At 47.3% G+C, this 24,348-nt stretch overlaps 1 protein-coding gene across 2 annotated transcripts; it reads right to left on the reverse strand.

Moving 5' to 3' along the window:
• Positions 1–967: 967 nt before the first annotated feature.
• On the reverse strand, positions 968–22,925 carry LOC115332988 (stress-induced-phosphoprotein 1). Of its 2 annotated transcripts, XM_040214730.1 has the most exons (11): positions 22,832–22,925; positions 22,650–22,754; positions 22,083–22,507; positions 10,251–10,377; positions 9,345–9,447; positions 8,402–8,522; positions 7,693–7,789; positions 6,214–6,375; positions 4,792–4,895; positions 1,855–2,018; positions 968–1,247 (listed from the first exon to the last, which is right to left on the reverse strand). In XM_040214730.1, the coding sequence occupies exons 3-11, from the start codon at positions 22,278–22,280 to the stop codon at positions 1,175–1,177; spliced, it is 1,149 nt and encodes a 382-aa protein (XP_040070664.1). In that variant the 5' UTR covers positions 22,281–22,507; positions 22,650–22,754; positions 22,832–22,925; the 3' UTR covers positions 968–1,174. The 2 variants fall into 2 exon arrangements, with proteins under 2 accessions (XP_040070664.1, XP_040070665.1); XM_040214731.2 differs by lacking the exons at positions 22,083–22,507; positions 22,650–22,754; positions 22,832–22,925 and adding an exon at positions 15,530–15,689.
• Positions 22,926–24,348: the final 1,423 nt, after the last annotated feature.

Below are 24,348 nucleotides of genomic sequence, written 5' to 3' on the forward strand. Positions count from 1 at the left end.
TCAACCTGGTTGGGGAAAAACTTAGAAATTAAATAAAATCACCGACCAAATCCTACATGGACGTCCCGAAGTGTCAAAACCGACTTTTCTTTTTTTCCTTTTCAGAAGCGAATATTTACGGAGTCCTATCAAAATGCCGAAAATAAAAACGCCAAATTGTGAAAAGGCCGAATATCGAAATGCGCCAATCTCAAAACTCCGAAAAGCATAACGCCTAAAAGAGTGAATGCTTACATGTCTGGAAACCCATTTCTGGGCGATCAAACACGTATCAGCTTAGTTCTCATGTTTTTGTTGTGTTTTATGTAATCTGTATTCTTTCAGATGACACTCGGCTACCAATTCCATTGTAGTGAAAGGCTTCGTTGTCATCGCAGTCGTGCGTGCGTCATGCGCATTGGAGTGCCGCAAGGCTTTCAGCACGTAGTACAGCAAAGCACTGCAGGTCAAACTGATGTAAAATTTTATTTTTGCTATCTCTAGTGCATATCAGTTATACTAGAGCGCTCTGGCAAAAAATATAAAGCGTTACCTTCCCAACACTGGCAATAACTTTCTCTCCAATAATTATGATGGCACCAGTATAAGAGACTACTAATAGATCAGCAGTTATGAGCATCAAGAGTTTGTCAACAGGACAAGACACCAGCCCCTGCGTGAAGTCGCGACGAAACATTCGCTCACCGATATCCCAGAAATCCCCCACCCTACCACATGGCCTCAGTTGCAGTCCTTAAACGCCCAACATATTCAGTCAGGTCGAGAAGTTTCGATAAACAGCAGGTACTGCCAGAAACAAACTAAAACAGCCTGAAGACGGACGAAGGATGAGAAGTACACAAACAGCGCTCCATTCGTGCGCTACTGCTCTTCCGTCTTCACATTGTTTTTCGTTTCTTGATGCACCACCAACTTGCCCAAATTTCAACAGCCATGCCCGGGCACTCCACAATAATACGTCCATGAGTGGCTAGACAGCAAAAATACTTTAATGCATGTTGTGAAGAGGAATCACAAAGAACACAAGCTCTTCAAAAGAAAAAAAAAAAAGGGTACAAGGGACAGGTTGGGACACGAGTGGCAGCGATGTGTCCTAGTAATGATTTTCGGTTCCGAGCTCTGTCGCGACGCTTCCAACGAACAAGGGCTCCTTTGCAGTTAAGTCTGGGCCCCATCAACGGATGGCTATGAGCCCGGACTCCAGCAGCTTCTGTATCTTGGCAGCGATGTCAGGGTTCTTAAGGTGCCTGCGCAAAAAGATAAATAAATAAATTAAATAGGCTGTACCACTCTCCAGACCTACTACACAGACGTTTCAGCTAAGCCATGCCAAGAATTAATGAAGCTGGGGCATGTGACGCACGTCTAGTCAAAGCAGTTTTGTTCACGATCATATTGACTAAATCAAGGTATATCTTGCAATGTTCTAAACTGGCTAATTAACGGATTACTTTTTCCATATTAATTTCACATCAAATTAATTTTTAGGGGTAATGTTTACTTAATTACCTGAGCAGAACCGTTTTGCTACCACTACTACACTCGTTGCATCAAGTAAAGAAAAGTTCTGCATATAATTTACGCGCTGCGCAAAGTAGTTTTTACAAGATCTGGTTGCCAAAAGAAGAAACAATGCTTTTAGCATTTGAAATGTGTATGCCTTGATGAAATAACATAAAGTTAATCTCAGATGCACCGACATAGATCTTACTTCAACACGCCAAAAGGGGAAATCACTAACATCCTTTCGAAGAGCCCAACTTTTACTACGGTTCTCGAGGTGAATATGAGCACATGTAAAACAAAAATCCCAAGAACCAGGCCTCAAAAAAAAAGTGGCGAGGGGGTCCCTACTCTTGGAGTGCCTTGGGATCGCTTTGCATCTGCTCCAAGATGATCCTCATGGCCGGATCTCCGAGGATCTTCTGGACCTCGGGGTCAGCCATTGCGCGCTTCCGCACTTCCTCCGGATCAGCCGTGGAAGCCATCAGGCACCGCTTGTAGCCGTCCAGCGCGTCCTGCCCACCGCAATAAACACCCACAAAAATTAAATACATTCAAACATGAGAATCTAAAAGATTCGGGCAGAACCAACTACGTTGTTGTCCAATTAGGCGATCAGCAGTAGGCAATTGAAAGAGCTGCAGCTGGTTACGTGTCAAAGTTCCCGCTAAATCTAGTGGGTCAACTGAATTTCTGCGTAGTTGCCGGAACACCAAGTCATGTGACCTCGTATTCCCTCTGAATTTAGCGGGGAAACTGAATTGGTATTGAAAGTATGTGATGTCAACTTTTCCGCTACATCTGGTGGGGAAACTGAATTTGTGGATAGGTCACGCAATGTCATTTTTCCCATTGAATCTAGCGGGGAAACTGAATCGACGTTGAAATCATGCGACGTCGACTTTCCCGCTAAATCATGCGGGGAAAATAAATTTGCATGTGACATCATGCAACGTCATTTTTTCTGCTAAATTTAGGGGGGAAACCAAACTTGTGTACAGGTGACAGGACATCAAATCATGCGACATCATTTTCCCGCTAAACTTAGTGGGAAAACTGAATTTGCCTTTTGGCGAGGAGATTGAAGTATAAGGGGCGGTCTGACCCGTTTGTTGTCCCCGCACCACAATGTTTACCCACCACAAGGCCTGTGGACATGTTCACGTCTTAACGTAAAACTGCGAACAGTAAACAAAGTGGCATTTATTCTTAGGGCCTGATCTCCCGAAAGCAGTCGTCGGAGAATGAGAGCCCGACCCATCTCGGCTTTTGTACTGAGCAGGACACAGGCACCGTGCTGCATGCGTTGCTGCACTGTTCCTGCTGGACGGGGTGGCAACCAAAAGAGGTCCCCCTCCCCATCAGGTGACTGGAGAACGCCAACTCCAGCCAAACGCCGAGTCATTGTTATTTTGTAGTTCCCATCCTAAAGTACTCCAGCCAAACGCCGAGTCATTGTTATTTTGTAGTTCCCATCCTCAAGTTAGCCGCTTGGGGCGCCACGGTTTGATCTCCCCAATATTTCACGTGATATCAAACCAAGCAACGTCACTTTCCCCACTAAATTTAGCGGGGAAACTGTACAGCCAGAAACATGCCTCCCATTAACCCGAAGATCCCGAGGAAGCCAATCACTTTAAAAGTCTCAATTACCATTGTCACTAATGCTGGTTCCCCCCTTTTCGAGCGAGTGCGCTCGAGCACCATTACATGCATTCCAAACCTCTAGCGACGGTGGAGCACGGCAGAGCCATCTGTCGGGGCAGCTCTGGAACACTTGCAACCCGCATATAACTGTAGTCTGTTGCAGATCGAGAGTGCAGGATCAAGCCCCACCACAAAGCCCACCGCTCTAGCAGAGCACATGCCAGAGAAGGGCCAAAGGAGAGGAACTCATCTTCGCACTTCCTGCACTCTTAACCTGCAACAGGCTATAAACCGAAGGTCTTGCGGCGCTTACGAGATAAAATCCATTCACTCTCTGCGAGAAATAGTCGCTCGCAACGTCGCAAGAATGATGCGTAATAAATATTAATACGCAGGGTGCGGCTTCAAAGTGCACAACCTCTCATACTCCTACTATGTCTGTCCTTGATTCTGTGGTATGTCTACTTTATCGATTTCAAAATGGCAGCTTCCGGTCAGACGCGAGAAATGAAAAGGTGTGCCATCCTGGCTACATCGAACGAAAAAGAGTCGTACAAGTCGGACGTTGCCGGGACGGCCAAGCTTGTCCAGCAGATGCGGGACATCGTGAACGTCGACCCCGGCGAGTCAACGGGGGCCATTGCTAGGCGGCCCGAGCTGGCAGAGCCTACTATCGAGCTTGCAGTGCATCGACGATCTTAGATACCGGTCGTACGCGGTAAGGAGAGGGCCATTCATGTCCCAAAAAACTGGGGAAACCAAATCGTCCGATCAGAGCATCTGTCGAACGAGCTGAAATACCCCGAGGAACCAGACGCACTTCATTTTGTTTCCGCGAGGAAAACTTTGACGTAGACCAAAAGTTAGTCGGGAGGAACGACGGGTGGCGGAGATTCCTACGGTCGTGCGGGCAAAGTTTCCGTCAACTGTGACAAACCTAGTTGTCGTAAGCAACGAAAACCACGTCGTACCGCCGCACTTCTTTCGACGGTGCCTTGGGGTCGACTCTAAGGCCTACACTGAGGCCCTTTGCACTTTGGTAAAACCTTGGATAGAAATGGTGGCCCAGGGGAGGCCCCACATTTTTCAACAGGACTCTGCTCCATGCCACACGGACCAAGCGAACCAAGATTGGCTAGCTCACAAACTTCGCGACCACATCACCCCAAAATCCGGCCTCCCAACTCTCCAGATGTAAACTCCATGAACTACTCCATCTGGGGCGTCGTCAAGGGAGAGAAAAAGACAAAGCAGCAGCCCAAAAAGGCTGCCCTTGTGGACGCTACGGCCAATATCAACAAGGACGACCTGATCGGGATGCATAGCCGCTTTCGAAGCCACATCAAGTCGGTCATCGCTGGTGAAGGTCGTTTTATCGGATGAAGTTCAGGAACACGACTAGAGAAGAGTATTTGTACCGAATTCTGTGCAAATATTTCTTTGAAACAACTTTTCTTTTTTGCTGAAACCACCCCTATGTCCTCAAATACCTCGCGCAGCCTGCATATGCGGGTCGAAAGGATTCCAAGGCGCCAATTTGTTTGCTCGTCGTAAGCGGATTCAGGGCAATACAACCAACTCGAGCACGCTCAAACGCAGATGCGTGAGCCAGCCTCGAAACACGAAGGAAGACGCACATACCTGGTTGTTGGGGTCGATATCGAGTGCCTTCTGGAATGCAGTTTGTGCCCTGCTGTGCTCCCTGAGGGCCATCAAGGCCATTCCCTTCCGCACATAGCCTTTCACTGCGCAGAAACAAGGAAAGGAACCATATAATTTGTTGACCTTGTTCATCTTACGAATTTATAAATATTTTGAAATGCTGTATCCATACTACAAGAACTTCATTCATGATTTCAGTGTTTTATTAACTTGTACGTTATAATTCCAACCCCTCTATACTTCCTTCGAGCCAGTAATGAAACAAATATATGAAATCCCACTGATTTCAAGTGCCTATCACCAAGACAAAAAAAAAGAAAAGCAAGGTTTTCTTCAGTGGAAATGGGATGGGTATAGGAACTTCCTTAAACTAAGGTTAAATACATTTCTTGAAATTGCTTTGTGGAAATAAAGCATCTAGAATCAAGATAATTGCTTGAACCCCTTTATGAGCATGACCCAATACCAGGTCATGCTCATAAAGTATGAACATCATATCATGATCTCTTGAAGTTGTTGATCCATGGCAAGTATGATTGAAACTTGAGTAAAGTCTTCCTCTTGGCCCCCCACAAGCTCATTTGAAGGAACACTGCAATCATACTATAATGGGAGTTTGGATGGTACTAACGGAAACATATGCCAAGCATTACACATTGACACCTAATTCGGTATAGCTGCGACAAGAAAACAGTCTGGAAACAAAGTTCAGGTCGTGAACCTGTATAAGCCAAAGTTCAACAAAATAAAACTTTTCAGAAAACTGCACTAACAGTTCAAAAAGATAGGGAGAAAAAATTTCGAGGCATCTTTCAGTTTAATTGCTAGGACATCCTGATTCCATAGCAACCATCGTCAAACTCAATCTGTCCAAAACGTTTTTTCTAACCATGTTAAAAGTCATTCTCAAATGAACATAGAAAGTGCTTGATGTAGGCATTCAATGACTACACTACAAATTTCCAAGAGCACTGTTCCAATGTTTGCCCAAGAATACCTGTCAAATAATCTTCTAACAAGATTGCCGAACAACACATTCGGTGACGATTACCCATAAAATCCAAGTTCTTATATAAGTGGTAAAAATGTTAAGTACAAGAAAATGTTCACATGACCTCCCAGGGTATGCGGGTTCTGCAGGGTGAGCTTTTGCTCCACGGGTTCCGAGCCGAAATAGATTAACACGCCTGGCCACCGATCCCGCCTCTGATTCGCAACATTCGTCCAACGACTCTTCTCCCATTTCCTTCGCAGAATTTTTTTTTTTTTTCAAACGACCCTAACACTTTTGTTTCCCGACATTTGTACAATGACCTTTGACCAAGTCTTTGCCCGCAAGGCAGATCCAATTGCTTTTGTCCCGTGGTGACAATCGTCCTGTAAGAGCAGAGTGGCACATACGGAAGTTGGGGTCGAGGCGTATGCACTCCTCGCAGTCCTTGAGGGCCAGGTTGAACTCGGCCAGCTTCTGGTAGCAGGCCGCCCGGTTGCTGTACAGACGGGCGTCCTCCGGGTTGCGCTTCACCGCCTCCGTGTAGTGCTTCACCGCAGACGGGTAATCACCTGCACCACACAAGCGTTCAAGCGAGCTGCGTATTCTCCTCGCTCACCTACAGAAGGAAGGGACGCCGACGTAACCACACAATAACTTGGTGCTCCGTTGATCCACCGCCCAAAAGTACCGAACGCACCACACTTATCGATGATATACTTCAACCTGGGCAGCGTAACGTCAAAGTGCCAAGTTGCAGTGTCACGCGGCATGATGCAGAGCAACGATTTGACACCCAACGTTCCTAGGTTTAGTCACAGTGTTGACGTCGTGACATCACGTGATAGAATGACGGGACAGCGTGATGTCCTGTGACCTGGCGTGGCTCGACGAACATCGCATGATCACGTCTCTTGCCATGAACCCAGCCACGTAACCAATAGTGGCATTCCGCCAAATTTAGCGGGACATTAGCTGGCTAGATCTAGAAGACGTAATTTTCGTGTCTGCTAGCGTCGGCACGGTACAGCACAAATCCCGACTTGACTTCCATTAAAGGGCAACTTTGCTTCACATTCACCTAGTATCACCTAGGAAGGCCACACGTCAAATATTACGACGTAGTTCCCTTTAAATGATGGCATGGGCGTAGCCAACATAGAGCTAAACGTCATCCCATCACCCCTTTTTGCTTGTTTTTACCTCTCCGAGCAAGCGTAAGGGTGACGTCAGCAATGTTTCCTCTCAGCGCTCAGCGGTGTCCACGCGACTGGTGCGCTTCGTCGTCCGGACGTTTGTGATTATTCTCTCTGGGAGTGTCGTCCACACTACGGCCACTAGGTACAGAATTTTGCCGCACTTCGTCGAATGTCAAAGACACGAAAACGTAGTGTGAGGTGCAGACAGCACTTGCGCCTGGCACGCGCCCTCTCCCATCCTTCCCGTCGTTGCATAAAGGATCACATGACATCTCACACTATCAATAGCCACGTTCTTGGCGGCCCGAGGCCAATGTGGCTGGACGGAGCCAAAGTTCTGGTTTCAATTTCTGCTAGTGTTTAAAATTATATCAAAAGATATAGATATCCCATTATTTGCAAATGACACATCTTTTACTTGTGCTTTTTTGATGTGAAATCACTCATTATCCCGAAATATTGGGAATCGAGCAGAGTTGCCTTTTAAGCATATTGCACATTAGAAGAAAAACATACGCAAAAGATCTCACCAATCAGTGCGAAGTGCAGACAACATGAATGGTACCAACAACAGTGGCAAACATCAACGACGCAAAATGAGCAATACCACGAGGCACTTTCCCCGCAAGTTATGCTATGAACTGACGGCGTACCAAGGCGACAATAGCTCCAAACGTCGATGAAACTCACCTTTCTGGAAGCAGGCATTTCCCAGGTTCTTCTCTTCTAGCGAAATCTCTGGGTTGATGTAGGCTTTCCTCTCTTCCTCCTTGATCACCCTCTCCACCTAAGGCCCAGGTGGCAGCACAGAACAGCGCAGAACAATGTTGAGGCTTGCTATAGTCCGTTACAACCCAAGAAGGTAGGGCGAGGGAGAGGAAGGCCGAGGAGGGAGAACCAGATGGAACGCTGGACAAAAGAGGGGAAAAGCCCCTCTCTCCAGCATTCCTTCCTTTCCCTCGCACTGCCTTCTTGAGCTGTAACTTACTATATCTCTGTATTTAAAGCCTACAGTAGCATAGCTAAGATGTCACTGTGGCAGAAACTCTTAATGGGAATGTTCACCCCCATCTGTACCAATAGTACAAGCATACCTCAACTCTGCTTCAACATATTCACACGTTTGCCACGGCAGACTTTACTATAGCGGGGTTCTGCAGTGCCGAGGTTTAGTTAGTGGTTATCAGGTATGCTTTGAGAAAGAACCTGTCTCACAAGGAGGTGTTCTAGATGGAGTGGAGAGGGCAGCAGAGTGTTACAGAAGCCCGGAAACTATGTGAGCAAGTAATACGTGCAATATAGAGAAGCTAGAGCGAGTGCTGGTTTCATTAAAGTTCCGCGACAGCAAAGCATTTTCAATTCCCCGCCTATTTGACTAGGCATCGGAGTTTGAGCATACCTCGCTGAGCTTGGCCAGCGTGTCGGGTATTCGGTGCTCAGTCAGAGACTTCTGGTAGAACGTCCGTGCATTGGGGTAGTCCCCCAGCTTCACGTAAGCTCCTGCCATTCGTGCATATGCCCTGAGGAGAAGCACTCAACGTTAGACGGGGGTTATAAACAAAAACTTGGTTTAGCTCTGCTCTCCATGGTTCTTGAACATTCAACTGACGTAAGCATAACCGTACGCAGAGCTAAGCACAAAACTGTCTGAAGTTATTCATATAACCATTGTTTAGGCATTTGGCTGTAAAACTTCCATAATTCAATTTGCTGCTACTGTCTTTTATTGAAGCAACAAATTATTTCAGTTCACCCCTTCCTCCCTCTGTAGCAGATAAGCCCACAATAATACAAGTCGGCTCGCCTTATGGGTAATATACAGGATGTTTTAGCTAACTTCCACCTAGACACATAAAAAGGCTTGTCCACACTACATGCGTGGAACCAATGCAGTATTTTTTTATAGAGAAGTGCCAAACTGATGTGTCGTGAGACATCCCATAATTTCCATGGAGGCAGACTTTGCGTGTCTAATTTTTGCGAGCTTTTAAATAAAGCTTTAAGATTCAAAAACTTTCTTGCGACTGCCCGCTAGCAAACTGCAATGTCAGTGCCTTTTAGTCGCATGAAATATTTAAAGATCTCACAAACTTTCTTTACCGCATATGAGTTGGCTTCATGAAGCAAACTGCATCAACCAGACACAACCGTGACCCCCAGCCCGACGTGTACGCTGACTCGCTCAAACAGCCTGCGTATTCGTTCGTGCCCCCTTTGGAACGTGCTAATGACATCTCTTGTGTGGAAGACGAAATGTCCAATTGTCATCGCTATTGTGTCAAGTCGGCACAGTTTGCTACACGACGACAAATCCCGTCTTTTTGGAACACTTCTGCACTCACTTGGCGATGAGCTTAAAGTCTGCACGGTTCTCACGCCCGACCTCAATTGCCTGCTGGCACTCCTCGATGCACTTCTGGTAGTCTTTCTGCTCAAAGTACACCGCTGGAAAGAGACACACCGCCGTACACCACTCGTCAGAACTAGAGCCAGTGCCAATGGCCTAAGATATCACTCTTACTTTTGTCATGATAATGGTTGTAATCCGGGCTGCGTTCACATATGGTTCACGAGGAACGATACTGGAGTGAGCGAATGGCAATCTCCACATTGGTCTCAAAAATTACTGAGGCAATTGGACGACAAGCAGCTAACTTGAAAAACCTTGATCGCTCTATTCATGTCAATTCATGTCTGGGTGGTGGTACGGTGTGATGAAACAAGAACAGAGTGCTGCACTCGAACGATAATCCACGTTATGCTCAATAGGAATTACTTGTGCCAAGAAGTTTCCTGAAGGAAACAGGAGCACACTCTAGCAACAGGACAAATTTGCAAGGGACTGCACACCTTTACCACTTTACCTGTACCGACCGCCAGAACCGTCACCTGAACCTGTGGAGTTTCCAAGGAGGCAGTATACCGAGATGAAATGCACCCCAAGTATATGCAGCGTGGCACTGGTAGCACAGACAAGCGATTGCCAGTTTGTACTGCATTTCTCTTAAAACTGAACGGCTGCCATAAAAGCTAAGAATGCAACAGAAAGCCCTTATTCAGGGCTCTAGCAGTGAAGTTTGGTGAACATCGATACATTGTCAGAGTAATGTGGAGAAAAGTGCCGACGTCACGTTTCTGCAAATGGTGTCTCGCAGTGTACGGAGCCCCCCCCCCCCCCCCCCCCCCCCCGGGATGTGTCCAAGAGGTCTGCAGTAGAAACGTAGACAAAGACTTGGAAACAGAGTTACCTGCTTTGTTTGTCCTGAAGGACATGTCGGAAGGATCCAGCTGAATGGCTTTGTCATAGTGCGAAATGGCGGCGGCAAAGTCCTTCTTGCGGTACGCCGCATTGCCGGACTCCTTCTCGACAACTGCCTGCAAACGAACAAAAACGAAACAGTCAAACGCCAATTGTGAAAACAACATTTCTGGTTGTTGCAATGGTACGTGACTAACAGCAGTGCCAGTGTGCGCCCATCGAGCACACTAGGCCACACCTAGTGCACTGGGTACGTGACTGGAAGATGGCTGGCACCCACGCTACCGTGCCTCAATCTGCGCTACACCCCCATGCTCGTAGCGCATATTGCGTAGCCTTTGTTGTTGGCATCCATAGAGTTTGATAAACAATGCTCCTGCTGCCCCGTTACTCCAGGAGACTACGCTGGTGAATTCACCGCTCACCAATTTTGACTCACTGGTGCGACACACTTCCATTAAGGTGATAAAAATAACTCGGCAACAGGTTTCGAAGATTTTGCTGAACATTTGAAAGGAAAGCTGTTCAGCAAAAGATCACAAATAAAGCAAATTTTCGAAGTTTAAGGGCCAAACCTACGAAGGGTAGCTGGCGTGCCCTGGCAGAGAACTGAGGGTTAATTTTCACCACATCGGGGCCTCTCAATATGAAATCGAAATCTTGCTTACAGGACTCGAAGCCATCTCCGAAAGAACAAAACGTAAAATTTAATCTAATGTGATGAAAAAAAAAAAAAAAAAAAAAAACTACTCCTCTGGAAAAATCCCCCCCTTTTTTCTTTGGACAAGTGTGTGTGTGTAAATGGAGAGGGGGGGGGGGGTCACAATCTTTATATAAGAAATCACAGGCCTCTCAGACAAGTGAATACCCACATGCTCTTTGAAGAACAAATGACACCCGAATAAGGATGGGCAGTCATAGTCATAAACTCTCCTGTTCACTTGTCCGGCACAGAAATATGGAAGGCAGTTTCGGGGAAAAGTAATCACAGGAGACCAAAATACTCAGAGAATCATCAAGATCCATATAAGCCTAAACATCTTGTGGTTGCATACGGCTTCTCGGTTACAAGGAAACTTCTTAGTAGTCAAGATATCCTTTCTCAAAAGACATCATAATGATGCTTGGACTTGATTCCATCCAAATTGTGGGCTCAAAATTTGACCTTCCAAGAAATATAACAATTCACATCCACTGCTGTTCAGCGCGCATATCTTCTGTCATTTATTGCCTGGGGTTGTTAGACAATTTGTTGAATTCAAACAGTTCTTTGCAGTGTTTGCGGCAAAAGTTTGCGGGACACTGAACCATCAATTGAAACGACTCCCTGAGCCCGCTGACCGTGAGCAGCCGCTCTCAAGACTCCTGCTTCCTTTTGTGCTGGTAGTCGTGTCTTCTTTACTTGCTTCTGTCCGACGCGCACGAGATGGGCGCAAGGTGATGCTTTGTCAGGCGTCATGTCGCGCGTCATGTCGCACGTCTGCCTGAGCCACTGTGATGGGCGACTGAGCTCGCACGCTCCAGATAACACTTTGCGGCACCTCGCGCCAGTCTCCAGTAATCTCGATCGCATTGAACACAAGCGAGCAAAAAAAACATGCGAACATGAAAAGAAGCCGACGCGCAAAGGACGAGTCTCGAGCGCGGCGACGCGCCATTAGGGTCACTAAACTCGTGAAACAAAGATTCTTTGCGTTACGACGTAGCAGGGGGAGTGGCTGAAACAATGACGCTAAGTCGTCTTTTCTCACAATCCCGCAGATCCATTCAACTGCGCGACGTTTCCCATTTGAAGGGGCGAAAAATCCCTACCACTCCCTAGGCACCGAACAAGAGCAGCACGAGAGTCCGAGGAGACGACCGTGGTTCATACGTGTGACGTCACGACAAAGATTATCAGTTGCGACCAACATGTTTGATGGGCACTAAGAGGCACGGCGCAGGCTAGGGGTAATTACATTCTAAAATCAGCACCGTCAACATTGACAGTCTGATGTCATACTATTTTTCCACCAATAAAGCAGAATTTACTGAAAAACGTCCCTGCCGTTCCTTTCCTTTCCCTCAGCCTTTTGGATCTGATCGAAGTGTAGCACGAGGTGGCTAGGTCAGAACCAGCCAAGTAGCACTGCTCACCCACGGGTGAAGTTCACATCTGGACAGTTCCACCCCCCTCGACGGGATAAAATCGTTTGTTTTATTTTTCTAAGTACTAACTACTGGCCACGTAAGCTACCAAGAACATCGCTGTGGCCACCTTTCCAAAATTAGTCAAACTGGGATAAGTTGTGCTTTCATCAACGTAAACAAGAGCAATGGTTCACACAGAAGAAAAAATTGCACACTGAAATCGGCGAAGGACAGACACTCAGTTTTTTTTAAAAGAACTTTGTTTTTTTGTCTATTTCAGTGTTTTATTGTTTCTGTGTGAACTTGAGTTTATCCGACATACTCTGCAACGTGTAAATAAGGGTAGTGTCAGGATGTCAATATCAACAGTGATGTTTTAAGAACACAATGACTTCAAGCTCTACACACGTTTGCAAGTCTGGCTTCAGGGCGCTGCATCTCGCTCGAGTGGGGTGCGCTTGGACGAGTCATAATCCGATTACAAAGCCTTGCTAAGGCGTCGTAATCGGATTATGGCCACGCCCAAGTGCGCACCTCACAGAGGAAGATGGCATCGCCGTGAGACCGGATTTGCAAACTATATAGTAAACCATCAAACTTGACACCGCCAATTCAAACACGCACCATTGAATTTGTCGTTCAGAGCTGATAACCCCGAGTCTGACATCAAGGGTAGGAAGTGTAAGAAAACTTCACTGCACATGCCTGCACACTACAAGCCCTGGCACAAGCCTCATGCTTGGGCCTGGCATGGCCGCTTTTTATTTCATGGAATATGAACTGTATGAATTCCAGAACCTCTAAAGCCATTTTTCCGAAGATTGCACGCTGCTTCGCTCAGTTGGAACATTCCTAAGCAGGTACGTTGAAACAGAAACAGGGGGACAGGGAGGGGGGCAATTTACCCCCCCCTCTCTCCAAAGTGGAGTGGAAAGAGGGGGCAAAGAGGGGGGGGGGGGGGGGTTGGCTCAGCCTCAGACCATGATCTTCTATATATTGCCTAGACGTTTCAGAAAGGTACAATAAAAAAATTGGGAAAAAGGATGCCCCCCTTCTTCACTAGCCATCCCCCTCCCCTTCTGCCCAAACATTTTCTATAGCACTTCCTGACTGCGAATTTTGTGTGAGTTGGGCTTACCCCCTTTTTATTTCCCTTCCCTCGGCTTTTTACTTACTAATTCCCCTCACTTCTCAAACACCACCAATGTTACTATCCCCACCGCCTCTCGGTGGCTCCACTTAAATTGTTGACAGTGGCAGAAAATGAGCTCAAAGACCACGTACATGCATGCAGCTCCAGAATATCACGAAGTTCAATCTTCGCCTCAATCCCGAAGCGAAGATTTTTGCCTCAAATAATTTCTTCCCGAAGTTGCGAAACATTGCTTTGTCGCCACCGATAACTTCCACAAACAATCATTGTGCGACGCAGGGCCGTACCCAGAAAAAAATTTCGGGAGGGGGGGGGAGTTTCGAGGACAACGGCGGCCATTTTGTCTTATTTTTGCTTATGAATCATGTGCATCGGTGGCATATAATGGAGAGTTATAGCAAACCGAAGAACCGGTCCCGGTATGGTACCCGGTAGCCGACCGGTGCCACTGCGCGTGCGCAGAAGTGGAGATTAAAATCGGCTGGCTGCAAGTACACCGACCAGGGCCGTACCCAGAAAAAAATTTCGGGGGGGGGGGGGGGGGGGGGGTCAGAACCCCCTAACCCCCCCCCTGGTTACGGCCCTGGTGCGACGAGAAATTGCAGAATATTCACAGCCCGACTAGGGCCAACCTAGACAGCATTAACTTTAGTGCGGCACAGGGATGTAGGGACACGTGGGGTCAACATCATCAGTGCAGCCGTTCAATCGGCTGGCCGCACAGTGTTGCTTACGTGCGCTCTGTTGAAGCTCACTGAGACTTTGTGTTCCTCAATCTCACTTGAATTTGAGCACCAAGTGAGTTTTGATGACTTGACATCTCGCCCCGCGTGACGCCATCGTTGCGAGTCCAATCAGCACGCTCTGCAAACTTCGGCCCCAACTTTGTGTTTGACAAGTTTAGCGACCCAGACAGTGCAGCCGGTCATTTCAGATGGCGCTCCCGTGCCCCGCAAACTTTTGCCGCCGACTGTAAATGTAATATAGTCTGTGTGCGTGTTCGATAAGTTAAAAGTTTGATACTGAGGGACATAGTATTCCAAGAAAACAAATGCGGTTGCATGTGTAAAACCGAGTCACAATGATCAGAGGCGACACTTCAACAGTCCCCGAAATTTGAGAATGACAAGCCGTTTTTTGGGATGCCATGCCCCCAGCACGCGCTCCTTGCCTTCCGCCGTGCTTTGGCGGCGTCGACCCATTCACACAGGACCATTTGCTTACGTTTTCTCACGTCAGGTCACGACTCACCGGTGCATCTGTGCTTCCATCGCGTGCAAAGCATTGGTTGCAACGCTTCAGAGGAAGAACGGATGTCCCGGCGATTCCCGACATTCTAAGCAGACGCAAGTTCTCGTAACTCAACGCAACGCAAGAAGACGGGGCCGTGCGAACCGGGCTTAACTGCGAAATAATGAGAGAACCAGCGTGGTAAAAAAGAAAGGTACATTGACTGCATTGTTTTTACGCACAAAAAAGGGAGGGGGGGGGGGGGGGGTATTGTAATGCAGGAATCGGCGGTTATCTAATAGGCGTATACACAATTTTCTTGTCAACTTGACCGGCAACAACGAAGTAAAAGCGCCAAAGTTTCGTTTCATGTGCGATTTTTTCTCTTCTTTTTCGAGACGCTAATAAGCCTAAAAAATAGCGATCATCGGCTGCCGATAACTCGGTTAAAAAGCCAGCGACTCCGTTGTGTTCATTAGCTAAAATCACGGAAGTTTGGAGAGGCAATTGGGTATGAAAGAAGAGCACACAGAGTGAAGAGAATTAAATCTAGCCGCGAGATATTGGAAACAATGCACAACCCGGCACGCTGCCATTCAGTGCCGCCCGCGTCAAGAGACCCACAACGTAATTCGATCGACGTGCTCTACGCTTACACTGACTTCGCAGACAGCTTACGAGCTTGTGTGACCAAATTATATCGCAGGGCGCCTTAGGAATCCGTAAATATCGTGCACGCATCGCGTTTTTCTCACCTGTTCGTGACTGTCTCCGGCCATGCTTGCAGAATTCTCTAGAATGGTGCTTGCTACAGCACTCGCGCTGCCACCCGTCGATTGAGCTTTTAACTTCTCAACTTTTCTTGCGGGCTTTACAGTGTTTCCAGACTGGACGTGATTGTACCTCGAAAGTTCGAGAATGTTCCACGGATGAATCACTGACCTGAGTAGAATGTTTAGCTCCACCAGTTTCGTTGTATGTCGAACCAGAATCCTAGTTCTAGTACAAAGGCTGTAGTTCTAGTGACGCAATTTTTTTTAATATATTTTCGCAACACTCGATGAAAGCACTAACATGCGCTAACATGTAATATCAGTGTAGCAACTGGCAACCTCCTTTATTCGGGCCACTTCCGGCCGCCATGAAAGGGAGCCGAGAACACTTCCGGTTCGGGTTTTGTGTGCATGTTTTCTAAAAGGCAGCATCACAGCTATGCTTCGTGTGCTCAGCAATTAAATCGGCCTTTTGTTATCTTTTCCGCGTCCTCTGGCTTATTGAAGTGCAGTAAGGCTTCGCTATTGAGTGGGCAACTTTGCTGTGGCAGATCTCCGCGAAATTAAACATGAAGCGAGCCGCGGCCGCCGAAAACGAACAGTCTCTGTCACGCGCGCGCACGTCGATTTGGACAGCGAAAACACTTGATCAAACGAATCACACTTGAGTTGTTATGCAAATAAAGATTGACTGAAAAATTACTATTCGACCAAATATAACTATTTCAGCGCAGGTTTTAGGTTTTTATAACACAGTCCCCTTGATACTGCATAAAATATTTCATTAATAAAATAATAGTTTCATCGGTTTTTTTTTTCGTTTTTTTTTTTTATATTTTAAAGAAGAATAGCGCTTGCTGACGTTAATTTTCGTACGCATGCGAGCGTCTGAACAGACGGTTTACATGTCTGTCCTGAACAAACTCAACAAAAAGCCACAAACTCACAAAACAAAATAATTTTTTTTTTTTTTTTTCTTTTGGAACAGTTTGTGTCAGCAGAGGATTTCAGAATGGGAGAGATCTTTTCGCGTGAAACCGAACCTGGGGTTTCGGTTCTACGTCAATTTTAGATACATCAATTTCGAAGTTTGAGAGCCAGATTTTTTTCTTTTCGGCATGCAATCAAGCGTCTGTTCATAACACGGCTAGAGCAAAACGTGAAGCACAAACCATTGGTGCCCATCCTTTCGATTTTACTACTCGCCCACGTCGTCAAACACAACAGCACTTGTGTGTTTGACCAAACAAACTGTTCGAACAAATACGATATGTCCCCATGCGATGTCGCACGATCGTAACAAGTTGGACGCAAAACTAGTTTTCCTACCTTGTCACCCGAGTTCTAGAATTCAAAATAGTCCTTTGACGTCCGCGTCTACACCTGTATCCACGTTAATATCATTCACGTGCTTAGCGCGGTAGGTCGACATTGTCACAATCCCGACATCACCGCTAGTCGTCGAAAAAACACTGCTTGATTTTTGCGTGGAACGAGCGGGGCAAAAACGCACTGCTCGCTTTTTCCTGGGCACGATCGGGTGGCATGATTTTTCGCACCCTCCATCAACTATGTCCAACAGGCGTAGCATAGTTTCACTTTGGCCAGCTAGAACACTTATGACGGCAACACCGCGCAGTTGATGAAGTGATGTTCTCACACACGCTCTCCCATGCACAAAAAACACGAAACAATTAACGAAATCACAGAGCGTGCGCACGTGAGCTGGTGTAAGTTTACCATTTTGTTAAACCACCTGAGATAGGGTGAGAAAATTCTGAAACTACTAAAAGTAGAAGGGACAGGGAAAAAAGTCAGTCAGGCAACTTCTCAACTGAGACGTCGCACACCGATCTATCTTACATTCAGTTTGGGACATACCTTTTCTGACTTTCTGCCGAGAAAAACTTAAAAGACACACAGCCCATTCTTGCTCCTTGAAACATACACAAGAATCTGGTCAACCGGAAGTTATCTCGGCCACAAGTTCCACCATTACTTGTTTATGTCAGCGTCGATTGTCCGCACCGGTGCACACTGAGGCCATGAGGTGTGCCCCGTCGTCTTCATTCAAATCTACCGGTCTGCCCTTTCGTTGCCCCAGCATGCACGAAAATTGACGGCGCGCTGGGGTGCAGTCTTATCAGGCATTGTGGCCAGGAGTGTGAATCGAGGAGATGGCTGGAATAGCAGACGCGCAGTCTATCGAGATGGCAAGCAACCTTGCGAACACGAAGAAGCATCACAGCGGCACTCTATGAATCCCTCAGCTCATCTGACAATGAGGGCAACGAGCTTAATTCTTTGTTTCGACGTCACCAAGGTACAACTGTTATCCGGTGTTTTTTTTTTTTCTTGAACGAACAATGATGGCCAAATATACATGTGGAATTGTCACCCGCTTCGTGAACCCATCGACAATCATGTCCACAATGTTTATTTGTGTGGGACCGCCAAATCAGCGAGTAAAGAAACCAGAAGAAAATGACAGCAGACAAGCACTGTGCGCAAATAAACGCAAAAAAAAAAAAGAGTGAGATGACATACGGTGGCACTCGTCACGGAGGACCAACACGGCGCAGTTTGCCCTCGATGTTGCACCGACTCCGCGCTGCACGACCGAGGAACACTGTGCACTGTCCTGCTTTCAGGGCGATTCCAGTGCGAGTTGATCGAAGATGCTATGGATTAACTGCTAATAGACGCTGCTTGCACGAGCGGTAGCCCAACCCCCTTCCCAACTCGCCAGTGCCAAACCTTACTTGAATGAATCCGAGTTACTCCGGCGGATCATGTCACGTGATCAAACAGATAGAGCAATGCGAGCAATGCTGGACGTGGGTAGGTTTTCGAACGCCAAGGTACAGAACCTTTACCCTAGAGTGAGACCGAGTAACTTTGGGAACACGGCCCACGACTGGCCTTCCGTCATTCGACACGCCCCACGGCTGGTATGGTAACTGCAGTGTATTCTAGGGAGTTGCTATTTGCACAGAATCAACAGGCGAGTCACTTGATGCTCCAGTGACGTCGTTTCTTTGCGTCACGCTTTTCTGTTGGTGGCGGTCGCGTGACTTCTTTTCTTTGCACCCTCGCGCAGCGGAAACGGGAAGCGCTCTAGGGAGAGTCCCCGGTTCTGCTGCTCAGCGGGTACGGTGAAACTGCTGGCAACCATTGCTTGCCAACAGCCATTTCTGAATGCAAACAACACTCCTCACTGTCCCAATGGAGTGCTATAGCCAGAATTGGATTGTGCTTCACTACAGAGTAGTAGTGTAGCGTGTACAAGCGCTGCACATTTGCGTTAGAGTTGCGTGCTGTTGTGCACATGAGTCGCCGCCATGCGCCAACCAAAGTCGCAATTTCGGGCTCCCCGCACGTGCAATGTGAAACACGCCATGCTAACTTAAAGGGAAGATGGGGCACTTCTACATTTGAGAAAAAACGCTTGAATTACGTTCATTTGGCCTTTAGATTAACAGATATCAAAATTGTATTTCAATGCGACGCGCCGGAGAGCCATACGAGCATTTTCAAAATAGGACTGAAGCCCCGCCTCCCTAGCCTTGGGCAGCCAAAAGAGCCGTCGATGACGTCACGGACAGCGACTGTCTTTTGCGTTTTTCTCACGTTTAACAATACTTACGCAGCAAATGGTTTGGGTATTCGGGTTCACGGGGTAAAAATACACTAGAATTCACTTCTAACTCATTTTTTCCAAGAAGCTCCGTAGCTTCCCTTTAAGCACACAGTGCTTGTGTTCGCTCGTATACGCAATACTAAAACTCCCTCACTAGTGTTACACCGGTTTTCCAATGCCAACGAAACATGTTGCAGTGAGCAGACTTGCAAGCGGGTGGGCGTTCTTACGAACTGGAAAGACTGAGATGGGCAAAACGACGGCACATAAAAATGAAAGGAAATGAATGTTCTGGAAAGCTTTGTAAGTAAAAAAAACAACAATAACTTCCATATCTTTTTTTTTTTTTTTTTTTTTTTCATTTAACGCCATTTGGTTTGGAGGGATTGGCGGCGAATTCGTAAGTTATGCTGACTCTCGAAACTCGTGACTTTGACAGTACCATATGCTTCACCCCTCAATCAATGTCAATTTACAAGGATTTCTCGAGTAGCTAGAATTTTTTATTGATTTTATACTATTTTCATTTTATAACTTGCTAATTAAACATGCTAGCAATAAACACTAGTGATGATAATTCTCCAACTTTGTATTACCATAGTTGTTTGCATGTTTTAAATGAAATCATAAGGAACAAATTATATTAGAGCTTTAAAAAAGACATATTAAACTATCTTTCCTAACATACTTTTAAAGCCTCTTCAAAACTGAAGAAATTACTGAAAGAAATAGAAGCTTATAAATGATAATTTTTGTGCAGGCATAACCCTCGCCTGCACAAAAAAAAGATGACTGTTGAAATAAATCTATAGATGCTCTTATTGCATTTACCCCTCTTGAGTGAATGAAGAAGGCTTGTTGAATTGTAATCCCTTTGTTTACGGAAATGTTATTACACACGCGAGCTGGTGGAGTATAGTTAATGAATAAATTATACGAACCTTAAAGGAGTCATGAAATGCTTTTCCAACTTTTTCCTGTTTAGCTTTCCTCCTCAACTCATAAATTGCGCATTCCACCAAACAGTCTAAGAAGACGAAAAGAAGGGAGGCCCCTCTTGCTCGGAACCTGGTTTCTGCACCCGGACAGAGCCATTGTCGCCCTAGAAGATTAGCCCGTCACTCAAAATTCAGACAAAAGTTGCTTTTCCTAACCCAGTTACCCCAAAGCTGACAGTGCGGTGGAAGCTACGTGCTCGTTGGGCCAGCCAGACTTGACACGTGATCACGCTCCTTCGCGCATAGTCACGCGCACAGAATGAGGTCAGATGATGAGAGGGAGGCGGCTGATTGGTCCGGCAAGCGCGTAGCTTCCACCACAGCGTCAGTATAGGCGTGAAGGGAATAAGTGAGGTCCGGTATCGTGTGACGTGCGTTTAGACCCGATGACGCGCTTTTGGGACCGCGGATGTATCACAGTGAAAAGGCAGAGAGCTTACGAAGGAGAGGAGGTACGAAATAGTCCGCTGTGTTTTCAAATTTTCGCACTGAAAGTCAGGCTTTTGACTTTCTACCTTTTTAGAGCACAGCTCTTAGGGGCCCGTTTCCGGCTTGAGCGGCGTCGCCGTCGCCGTCGCCGTCGGCGTAACCGTGCGGTGCATCATGGGAAATATCCCATAATGCACCGCGCGAGCCCCCCACCGGGGTCACGTGACTTCGTGGGGAGGCACGTGACCCCCCCCCCGAGGTCACGTGACTCCCCGAAGTCACGTGACTCCCCTGAGGTCACGTGACCCCCTCCTCGAGGTCACGTGACTCCCCTGAGGTCACGTGACCCCCTCCTCGAGGTCACGTGACCCCCCCGAGGTCACGTGACCCCCCGAGGTCACGTGACCCCCGCCGATGTCGCGTGACCCCCCCCGATGTCATCGACACTGATGACGTCACCGGCATCCACATCGTCATCGTCATCATCAGTGATGACGATGACGATGCGGATGCCGGTGACGTCATAAGTGATGATGACGATGACGATGTGGATGCTGGTGACGTCATCAGTGATGATGACGATGACGATGTGGATGCCGGTGACGTCATCAGTGATGATGACATCAATGATGATGACGTCATCAGTGACGATGACGATGTGGATGCCGGTGACGTCATCAGTGATGATGACGATGTGGATGCCGGTGACGTCATCAGTGATGACGTCATCAGTGATGATGACGATGACGATGCGGATGCCGGTGACGTCATCAGTGATGATGACGATGTGGATGCCGGTGACGTCATCAGTGATGATGACGATGACGATGTGGATGCCGGTGACGTCATCGGTGATGATGACGATGACGATGTGGATGCCGGTGACGTTACCGACATCCGCATCGTCATCGTCATCATCACTGATGACGAAATCAGTGACGTCATTGATGTCGTCACCGGCATCCGCATCGTCATCGTCATCATCACTGATGACGTCGTCAGCGACGTCACTGATGACGTCACCGACATTCGCATCGTCATCGTCATCATCACTGGTGAAGTCATCAGTGACGTCACTAATGACGTCATCAGTGACGTCAGTGATGACATCATCGGCATTGGGGGTCAGGTGACCCCCCAAGGTCACGTAACCCCCCCCCTGGTTAGTCTAACCCCCCCCCCCCCCCCAGCGCCCTTCCCTCCTCCTCCTCAAGAGCTGCGCTCCAATTCGGCGTTACAGGGAGTTGTAAGCGGCTTTCACTTTTTTCTTTTGGCCCATGGAACGATGGGCTATTAGTAAAATCCCAATCTAAAATGATTTATCCCAACCCAAGATCCGTTTCATACGCCCTTTAAGAAATTGAACATCGAGCTCACAGAAGAGACAGGTCTGCAGGGATCCCAGACTTCAGATGCATACCCAAGAGAAGGATGCAGGAGAGTTTTATAAGCTGCAAGTGTGGCTCACCTTGACTGCTACTGAATCTATCAGCTTGTGCTTGAAGCCTGGCATGGACTTGAAGCCTTGCAGATGCCGCTGAAGTGTCCGTGCTGCAGGCAGCGGCTGGCCCAATTCCCGTACCATGTTAAAACCACGTGGGCCACAAGAGAGACGAATCTTAAGAGCTTTCTCGAGAGTGTCCTTGCTCCATGCAGTCCCCTTCATAGTGGACTTTTCTAGATGCTTGACTTGATCTGCAGCGAGAAAGCGCTTAAGTCCAGATTTCAAATTGTTATTTTCACGTTGCAACTGATACTTTTGGCGTTGCACCAATGCCAGTTTTTGCTTCACTGATTTTAGTTTTTTTTCTAGCAGTTCGTTTTTCAATAGTACAGTGGAAAGACTGGTGGTCTCCTGATGGTATGCTCTGATGCTAAAATTGGACAGTGTGCCTGAAAAAAAAAAACAAAAAAAACATTTATTATTTTTGTTAGGTGGCTAATGGCTGGACTATAGGCTCGGCTGTAAGTAACAGCGTATAACTGTCTTGGCACTCCTCCAGAACATAAATAGCGGTGGAAAATTACAACTAACCAGCTGCTGTTGCTGAGGCAATCTGTCCTGGCCAAGCTGGGGAAGCAGGTGTCTGTGGAGCGCTGCTCGGACCTGGCTGGTAGTGCCACAGGAGGGCATGCACTCCTAGATTAAACAAAGAAGACATTAGTGGTTGGTGTGCCTCAGACAACCTGGAAAGAGTAACCAACCGCCAAGCTCACCAGCGGCTGGGGTCGCTGCGGCTGTCTGCTCCGAGGGAGTTATTCTTTGAAGAGCACCACTCGGATTTTGCTTGGGGCACCACAAGAGGGAGCGCACTCCTAGAATAAATAAACAGAACTAGTGAAAGGTAGGCCTCAGTCATCTAGAGAGTATAGAAGCAAGAGCACCAAACTCACCAGTGGCTGCGGTCGCTGCGGCTGTTTGCTCAGGGGAAGGTGTAACGTTTGGACCTTGCTGAGGGGGTCTTTGAACGACATGCACCCCTAGAATGAACAGGAACGACACTAATGGTAGGTGTACCTCAGTCGACCTGAAAAGCGTATATGACTGGAAAACTCACCAGCGCATGTCAGCCCCGGGGAAGGTACGGTGCTCTGACATTGCTGGGGGGGTCTCGGAAAAACACAGACTCCTAGAACGAACAGAGACACTAGTGGTAAGTGGGACTCAGTCGATCAAAAAGAGTATAGGAGCAGGAGCGCCAAACTCACCAGCGGCTGCGGCTGCTGCGGCTGTCTGCCCAGGCGAAGGTGTGACGTTTGGACCTTGCTGGGGGGGTCTTTGAATGACACGCACCCCTAGAATGAACAGAGACGACACTAGTGGTAGGTGTGCCTCAGTCGACCTGGAAAGCGTATCTGACTGCGAAACTCACCAGCGGCTGCCTGTTCCGGGCAAGGTGTGACGCTTGGACCTTGCTGGGGGTGCCTTCGAACGACATGCACGCCTAGAATGAATAGGGACGACACTAATAGTAGGTCCTCAGTCAACCTAGAAAGTGTATCTGACTGCGAAACTCACCAGCGGCTGTCTGCCCCGGGGAAGATGTGACGTTTGGACCTTGCTGGGGGTGTCTTTGAACGACACGCACCCCTAGAATGAACAGGGACGACACTAACGGTAGGTGTGCCTCAGTCGAACTGGAAAGAGTATCTGACTGCGAAACTCACCAGCGACTGTCTGCCTCGGGGAAGGTGCGGTGCTCTGACCTTGCTGGGGGGGTCTCGGAAGAACACACTCTCCTAGAATGAACAGAGATGACACTAGTGGAAGGTGCGCCTCAGTCAACCTGGAAAGGGTATCTGACTAAAACAAGTAAATAAAACTGCAGTTTCTAAAGGGTGTCATTCCTCTGTTTGTGCATCGAATTTGTACTGTACAACAGGTGTAATGAATCTTACTGAAAAAAATATAAATGGTGATATGCAATGTTGCACATACCATTTACGGTTGCAGTCCTCTGCAGTGGTGGTTTACGCTGTTTGCGTTGAGGGCGGTGAGCAAAGATGCTTGGGAGAGCATCTTTCTTCAGTTTTTTTACTCCGTGGTTTTTCAAGACGAGTGGTTCAAACTGGTCGCTACTGAAGTGATTCTGTAATACATTGAGAAACGGTTAAAACATATACTTTAGGCATACCTATTGCATATATTCACTCTTATCGTTATTTGCAGATATTTGTTTGCGATCGAATGTATTGTGATGTTCGAAGAGATAACATTTTAATCGCTAGAACAT

Source organism: Ixodes scapularis, unplaced genomic scaffold (genome assembly GCF_016920785.2).
Source record: "Ixodes scapularis isolate PalLabHiFi unplaced genomic scaffold, ASM1692078v2 PGA_scaffold4__175_contigs__length_147842914, whole genome shotgun sequence".
In the NCBI taxonomy this organism is placed as follows: Eukaryota; Metazoa; Arthropoda; class Arachnida; order Ixodida; family Ixodidae; genus Ixodes; species Ixodes scapularis.